Source organism: Triticum dicoccoides, chromosome 2B (genome assembly GCF_002162155.2).
Source record: "Triticum dicoccoides isolate Atlit2015 ecotype Zavitan chromosome 2B, WEW_v2.0, whole genome shotgun sequence".
NCBI classification, from domain to species: domain Eukaryota; kingdom Viridiplantae; phylum Streptophyta; class Magnoliopsida; order Poales; family Poaceae; genus Triticum; species Triticum dicoccoides.
This window is the reverse complement of record NC_041383.1, coordinates 55165405-55173940: the sequence shown is the minus strand read 5'-3', so window position 1 is coordinate 55173940 and position 8536 is coordinate 55165405. Positions and strand designations below refer to the sequence as shown.

The 8536-nt window shown below is 49.6% G+C and overlaps 1 protein-coding gene across 1 annotated transcript; it reads right to left on the bottom strand.

Annotated features, from left to right (window-relative positions):
- Window positions 1–310: 310 nt before the first annotated feature.
- On the bottom strand, window positions 311–1594 carry LOC119360430 (pre-mRNA-splicing factor cwc22-like). The gene has a single exon (XM_037626073.1). The coding sequence runs from the start codon at window positions 1592–1594 to the stop codon at window positions 311–313; it is 1284 nt and encodes a 427-aa protein (XP_037481970.1).
- Between the last annotated feature and the right edge of the window lie 6942 nt (window positions 1595–8536).

Here is an 8536-nt window from a genome sequence, read left to right as displayed (position 1 = left end):
AATGTTTTTTTTTGGAGTGGGAAAGCCTCTCGATGATTTATTGCTTTGTCAACAGGGTTACATCATGTAAAACATAAGGCAATAAAAAGGATGGTGGATCACCCTCCCAACTAAACTCTAACTGATTATCATAAGCATGTTTTGCAAGATGATGAGCCACCTGGTTAGCTTTCCTGGGACAAAACTCAAAAGGGATACCATCAATCGTCCGGGCTTTCGCAAAGCATTCCACCAAGGTTGCAGTATACGGACTGAACATATCAACCTCACCCTTGCATGCATTTATCAATTCCAACGAGTCAGATTCAAATTAGAGCCCCGCGGCGGCCCGCAGCTCGTCGGTTCCAATGCGGTGCGCCGCCGCGTAGCACCGCGCGAAGCACGCCTCGAAGCCTGCCTGGTACGCCCGGCTGATCCGGCAAAGCCGCTGCCCGAGCTGGCCGTGGAACCTCGTGTTGGACGACGCCCTCTCCTGCTTGCAGCACTCCACGAGCATGGCGCAGAGCTCCGCCTCCTGGCCCGGCCTCACGATGGACAGGAGCTTGTGCCCGGCCTCCTCGGCGCCGGCGCTCGACATGATCGTCTGGTATATCGTCCTCCGGAGGTTGATCAGGTTGGTGGCCGTCTCGTCCTTGATCACCTCCATCTCCATGTCTTCCCTGTGGAAGTCGTCGTCGTCGTCGTTGGGCTCGCTTTCTTCAATGTGCTCGCCATCGTCTCCTAGCATGCTTCGCTTGAGGTCTTCGTAGGCTGCCTCGTCCTGCAGAAAGGTGGCGCTTGGCTTGAACACGTCGAGATGGGTCTCGGGGTCGAGCTGCTTGACATGGCTGTCCTCGAGGGGGGTCTCGATCTGATGCGTGAACTGATCCTCCTGCTCGACGAGGTCCAGCTCTGGGCGGACGGGAGGGTGCCCCCGGAACTGGGTTCTCCGAACCGCGAAGAGGCCCTCGATCAAGAACCCGATGCGCCGGTCCACGTCGGCATCGACGAGGATGCTCCGGAGGGCGTCGAACACGGCGTCGACCTCTCTGGGGCACGCGCCGCACTCCGTGACGACCCCGACAGCCACCTCCACGCCGTCGTCCGTGGGCTCGGCGAGCAGCATCTCGACGAGCTCCAGCGCCAGCAGCTCGTGCGCCACGCCCTGGTTCACGAGGTGGGCGACGAACATCGCCGCGGCCGCCAGCTGGTGCTTGTCGCCAGTGACGTGGGCGCGCCGGAGGCGCACCACGAGGCGGACGAGTAGGAGCCGGCCGACGGCCGGGATCTTGGAGTTAACGACGGCCGCGATCGCGGCGAACACGTCGGTGAAGGCCGGGCAGGCGGCCTGGGACTTGAGCAGCGCGCGGCAGAGCAGGCCGCGCCCGCGAACGAGGTTCTCGGCAAGGAGCTCCGGCAGGACGTGGCGGATGTTGGCGGGCGTGGCCTTGTTGACGTGGCCGGTTATGCTGGCCCTCAGCGCGTCCCAGGTCCGCCGCTGGTAGGCCGGGCCTGACTTGTCGTCGGCGACACCGGCGACGGCGTGGCCGACCGCTGCTGCCTGACGCGGCGGGACGTAGATGGGTCCACCGGAGAGGAGCAGCGGGCGCGCCATCTCGTGATCTACAGCTAGCGTAAACGCTTCGTGGTGTTTTCCAATGAGCCGGCTCGATGGTGTATATAAAGACAAGAGGGGCTGGGCTCTGATCCGAGTCGGTTTTTCCTTGCCGAGTCGGTTCAGACTAAGCATCCCACTTCGATCCGGATTTGCAAGTGTTAGAAGGGAGAGAGGGGATTGGTGGAATAATTCGTTGTATTGCTTGAGTCTCGTGGACATATATATAGGAGTACATGATCTATTTTAAGTACAAGACAAGCCAATATACTTCCTAGTTTATCCTATGTTTCCTAATACAATCACGTTACTCAACATCCCCCGCAGTCACAACAGTAGCGACGCAGACGGTGAGACTGGAGAAGAATCCGAAGGCAAGCCGACGGACACCCCCCCACAGTCGTAACGCATCACGGAGTCGTGGCTGGAGTGGCAACCGACAAAGTTGATCAAGCAAGACGGTAGCCCTTTGTGCCGTTTGTCAAAGTAGCCGAGAGCGTAGGTGGTGTAGCCATGGTCGAGGTAGCCGTGCAAAGAATGCCATGGTCGATGTCGAGTCGGGGTAGCCGGTGTCGAGGAAGTCGCCGTGGAGCCGCGGGCGCAAGGAGGCGCCGAGTCAGTCATGCGCGCAGTGATGTCGAAGTAGTGGTGCGCCCGGAAGAAGACATTGTTAACGACGCGTCGCGCCGGGGTTGCCAACCCACGGGACACATTGTAGACGAAGGCACGCGTCGGTGTTGCCAGCATCGGGCATGCGTAGACGGACGAAGACGAAGTTGGCGAAGCGCCGTACCAGGCTTGTCAGGCCCGGGGACACGTCGTGGACGAAGGCACGCGGCGGTATTGCCAGCACCGGGCATGCGTAGACGGGAACCTGCACGAGCTGTAAGCCATGTCGAAGAAGTCGGAGAGGCCAACAGAGGACTCGACGACGGTTGCGGCGCCAATCGGCGCGGGGCCAATGTCGCCCGCGGTTGTCAGAGTAGATGAAGCGGTCGGGGTAGATGATGGCGACGCTGGCGACGAGCTGGTGCTGGACAAAGACGAAGGGGGTGGACGCACTAGTAGAAAAATGACCTAATATAAGACACATTAGTGCCGGTTTGATTTTGAGCCGGCACTAATGTGTCCATTAATGCCGGTTCCAATGGCTAGCCGGCCGTTCTCATTAGTACCGGTTCGTGGAGAACCTTTAGCACCGCTTCGTGCCACGAACCGGTACTAAAGAGAGTGGTGGCAGGGTGTTGTCAGTCTGGACCCCCTCCAGCACCTTTAGTACCGGCTCGTGACACGAACCGGTACTAAAGGTCGACGTACATAAACCCTCCGTCCACCCGAGTCACTCTGTTCTTCCCCTTTCCCCTCACTTCCTCTGTTCTTCCCCTCTCTTCCTCGAGCTCCTCATAAATTTTGCCCAAAATTTGTCAAGATTTGAAGGCCCCCATCCATTCAAATGATCACAAAGGTTAGCAACTTTGTCCTTTCAACTCTCATTGCTAGATTAGCTCTTGCAATGCTTTGTATAGTGATTAATTTGGAAGGAATTATATTTGCTAGTATTTGATTTATATGCAATTTGAGGTCAAAAATGACACTTAGTTTGCATATGTAGGTGTGGTTTACTTAGTGCCTTCTAAATCTCCATCGTACCACCGTCGATCGCCCGCACCGTACCGTCGCCGGCACCACCTGGTGAGGCTCTTGTTCATGAATGTTTTACATTACCAAATTGATGTTGTGTGATTTGGATATATAGTTACTCGTATAATTATCTTACCTGTACGTTGTTTGTTATACATAGTGCCATGGTTTTGATATCCGTCCCCGTCGGCCCTCGTCCTTGTTATGATTCGGATGTGGTATATTCTCTTTTAAAACTAGTTGTTGCATTTCGTGTTTATGACAAATTATGCCCATAAAGTTGACATAGATTTTTATCTAGGAGGTATGTGAACCGAAAATTCCAACCAACCCTATTGTCGAGAGGTTAAATTTAGTTGAAAGAGAAAACAAGTATTTGAAAGAAAAATTAAAAAGAATTGAGGGGCAGAAGATGGAATTGGAGTTGCATGTTGCCGATGTCGTCGATGATCGCACGATCAAGATGGAGAAAATGAGGTTGAAGATTAGAAAGATTAGAAAATATGCCATTGATAGTGTGGCTTGGTATCATTATGTTGTTGGATCAATTGTTACCTTAGTTACGATCTTCATCGCATTTGTTGTTGCATTAAAATTCTTTAGCTAGAGAGTTATTTGTATGTTGCATTTAATTAAGTGCTGTATATGAACTTTATGTATGAACTTTATGTATGAACTTGTATTAATTTGGTCTATTCGGTGTTGTGTAATGAAGATGAGCCGACAATGGATGTATGATGATCGATGCTCTCCCGAGTTCATTAATGGCGTGCATACTTTTCTGCGGGCCGCTGAGGCAAACAAGTGGGCGGATGGTTTTATGCCTTGTCCATGTGCTGGCTGTAAGAATGGTCACAGTTACTCTACGTCAAAAACCATTCACGTCCACCTATTCAAGTCTGGTTTCATGCCCCACTATAATGTTTGGACCAAGCACGGAGAAATAGGGGTTATGATGGAAGACAATGAAGAAGAAGAGGACGACGACGGCTATCCTGGCCATGGGTTCCCTGAATACGATGATACAACAATGGGGGAAGAAGCTGAGCCGGCAATGCGGGAAGAAGCTGAAGAAGAGGCATCAGATGAGCCCGCTGATGATCTAGGTCGGGCCATTGCTGATGCAAAGAGAAACTGCGCAAGTGATCTGGAGAGGACGAAGTTGCAGCGCATGTTAGAGGATCACAAGAAATTGTTGTACCCGAATTGCGAAGCTGAAAAAAAAAAGTTGGGCACCACACTTGAATTGCTGCAATGGAAGGCAGAGAATGGTGTATCTGACAAGGGATTTGGAAAGTTGTTGGTAATGATAAAGAATATGCTTCCAAAGGACAACGAATTGCCCGAGATTACGTTGTCTGCCCTCTAGGGTTAGAGGTGCAAAAGATACATGCATGCCCTAATGACTACATCCTCTACCGCGGTGAGTACGAGGATTTGAACGCTTGCCCGGTATGCGGTGCATTGCGTTATAAGATCAGTCGCGATGACCCTGGTGATGTCGAGGGCGAGCGCCCCAAGAAGAAGATTCCTGCCAAGGTGATGTGGTATGCTCCTATAATACCACGGTTGAACCGTTTGTTCCAAAACAAAGAGCATGCGAAGGCGATGCGGTGGCACGCAGAAGACCGTAAGAAAGACGGAAAGTTGAGAGGACCCGCTAACGGTTCGCGGTGGAGAAAAATCGAGAGAAAGTACTAGGAGGAGTTTGCAGGTGACCCATGGAACGTATGGTTTGGTCTAAGCGCAGATGGCATTAATCCTTTTGGGGAGCAGAGCAGCAACCATAGCACGTGGCCTGTGACTCTATGTTTGTATAACCTTCCTCCTTGGTTGTGCATGAAGCGGAAGTTCATTATGATGCCAGTGCTCATCCAAGGCCCTAAGCAACCCGGCAACGACATTGATGTGTACCTAAGGCCATTAGTTGAAGAACTATTACAGCTGTGGAATGGAACAGGTGTACGTGTGTGGGATGAGCACGGACAGGAAGAATTTGACCTAAAGGCGTTGCTGTTCGTGACCATCAATGATTGGCCTGCTCTCAGTAACCTTTCAGGACAGACAAACAAAGGATACCGTGGATGCACGCACTGTTTGGATGATACCGACAGTATATATTTGGATAGTTGTAGGAAGAATGTGTACCTGGGACATCATCGATTTCTTCCGACAAGGCATCCCGTAAGAAAGAAAGGCAAGCATTTCAAAGGTCAGGCGGATCACCGGACGAAGCCTCGCCACCGTACTGGTGCTGATGTACATGATATGGTCAAGGATTTGAAGGTAATCTTTGGAAAGGGTCTTGGCGGACAACCTGTTCCGAAGGACGCTGACGGACGCGCACCCATGTAGAAGAAGAAATCTATATTTTGGGACCTACCATATTGGAAAGACCTAGAGGTCCGCTCCGCAATCGACCTGATGCACGCGACGAAGAATCTTTGCGTGACCCTGCTTGGCTTTTTGGGCGTGTATGGGAAGACAAAAGATACACCAGAGGCACGGGAGGACCAGTAACGTATGCACGGAAAAGACGACATAAATCAGGGTCAGGCCAGCTACGCTCTTACCAAAGAAGAAAAGGAAATATTCTTCAAATGCCTGCTCAGCATGAAGGTACCGTCTGGCTTCCTGTCGAATATAAAGGGAATAATAAATATGGCAGAGAAAAAGTTCCAGAACCTAAAGTCTCATGACTGCCACGTGATTATGACGCAACTCCTTCCGGTTGCACTGAGGGGGCTTCTACCGGAAAACGTTCAATTAGCCATTGTGAAGCTATGTGCATTCCTCAATGCAATCTCTCAGAAGATAATCGATCCAGAAATCATACCAAGGTTACAGAATGATTTGGTGCAATGTCTTGTCAGTTTCGAGTTGGTGTTCCCACCATCCTTCTTCAACATCATGACGCACGTCCTAGTTCACCTTTGCAAAGAGATTAACGTTTTGGGTCCTGTATTTCTACACAATATGTTCCCCTTTGAAAGGTTCATGGGAGTCTTGAAGAAATATGTTCATAACCGTGCTAGGCCAGAAGGAAGCATCTCGAAGGGCCATGAAAATGAGGAGGTCATTGAGTTTTGTATTGACTTTATTCCTGACCTTAAGCCGATTGGTGTTCCTGAATCGCGGCATAAGGGCAGACTGGAAGGAAAAGGCATGCTAGGAGGGCATCAAATAATATGTATGGACGGGAATTCTCTCACTGAAGCATACTACACAGTTCTACAGAATTCTGCCTTGGTGGCTCTGTATATGGAGGAACACAAGAATTTTCTACAGTCCAAACACCCGGAAAAGTCTGACGACTGGATTACACGCAAACAAACGAGGACTTTTGCCGGTTGGTTGCAGAAACGTGCCCTGAATGATGGCGATATTTAAAATGACCTGTACTCGCTGTCCCAGTTACCATCTTCGAATATAATGACTTTCAAAGGGTACCAGATAAATGGGAATACATTTTACACGATCGCCCAAGATAAGAAGAGCACCAACCAAAATAGTGGTGTCCGCTTTGATGCAACAACCAAGACGGGAAAGGAAACATATTATGGTTACATAGAGGACATATGGGAACTTAACTATGGATCAGGTGATTTGAGGGTCCCTTTGTTTCGGTGCAAATGGGTCAATATGACACGAGGCGGGGTAACGGAAGACCCGCAGTACGGAATGCCAACAGTGGATCTCAACAATCTTGCATATGCAGATGAACCATTCGTCCTAGACAATGATGTGGTGCAGGTTTTTTATGTGAAAGACATGTCTACCAGGCCGAGAAAAAGAAAAGATAAGGAAGCGAATGGATCATACGACAAGCCAAAGCGCCACATAGTTCTTTTAGGAAAAAGAAACATCGTGGGAGTGGATGACAAGACAGACATGTCAGAAGATTATTAAAAGTTTGATGAAATTGCTCCATTCACAGTGAATATTGACCCGAGCATCCAGTTAAATGATGAAGATTTTTCATGGCTACGGCGCAAAGGGACACATGCGAAGAAAAAGTTTCACACCCAAAGATCTGGGATGTGATCGGCTTCACTATCATCACATTCTTCTGTGTTTCACACCCAGGAGGGAATGTCTATAATAGTTAGGGTAGTTATGTGTTTTGGCATTTGAAACGCGAAGAAATTTTATGTGCAAACAAATTCTTTTCATGCATTTACTAATTTTTTCCAGCTAAATGACCCTGAAATTGAAAAGCATTTCAAATGAACTCAGAAAAGATTGAAAGTTGGCATGGTATCATAATTTCATACAAATAGCATGTGCAAAAAAGTAGATAGGGTTACGGCAAAAACTGGATGCACTTCGTGTACAAAATGGACAATCTCTTTCGAAGTATCAGGGTTTCCGATGAAAACTGTACTGTTACAAAGGCATTTCATTTTTTAAATAACCTAAGCATTACCAAATTGAATATAATGATAAAACACACTAATATTAAACATAAGAAAAAAGAATCACTGAAAAAACTTTTTTCAAAGTTAAGTTATTCACAAAGTAGTGATTCACACAAATTTCAAATAATTCAAAATTTAAACTATTCAAATTTGAAAACTACCAGCACTAACAGAAAGTTTATAATTTTTTGTACCTAAAGCAAAAATATTCACAAAGAAACTCTAAATACAACAAAAAACAACTCAAAAATAAATAAAGCGAAAAAAATTAAGAAAATAAAAAAGCCCGCCTACTGGGCCAAAGCAGCCTGCATACGACTAGGAACACAACCTTTCGTTGGGCCAGGATGCAGGCCCGCAAAGGCCCAGTAGGCCCACTGGGCAGAAGAGGACAGGTAGGCCCAGTAGGCCTGCTTAGGAGAGGAGCTCGAGAGAGCTACCGCACTGGGGCTTATAAACCAGTGCGGCCCCTCGGCTAGCAAGGTGGGACTAAACTTGCGCACCGCCTGGAGCCAGCGCACCCCCTTTAGTATTGGGTTGTGGCTCCAATCGGTACTAAAGACCCCCCATTTAGTACCGGTTGGAGCCACAACCCGGTACTAAAGGGGGTGCGCTTCCCGCCGCTTGGCCTGGCCAAAACAGACCTTTAGTACCGGTTGGTGGCTCCAACCGGTACTAAAGGTCCATCATACATATACAACACTTGAAAAAAATTCAGTTTTCCTCTGTTTACTCCCTCCGTCGCGCCGCCCTGCCCCGATCGATGCCGCCCCCGTCGACGTCGCCGTCCCCGCCCCTCGTCGCCGACCCCGGCCGTCCCCGCCCCTCGTCGCCGCCCCGGCCGTCCCCGTCCGCGTCGTTCCCGTCATCCCCGTCGCCACGC

Excerpts from the sequence above, each read along its gene's own strand:
- LOC119360430 (XM_037626073.1), bottom strand. The coding sequence starts at position 1,594 with ATGGCGCGCCCGCTGCTCCTCTCCGGTGGACCCATCTACGTCCCGCCG.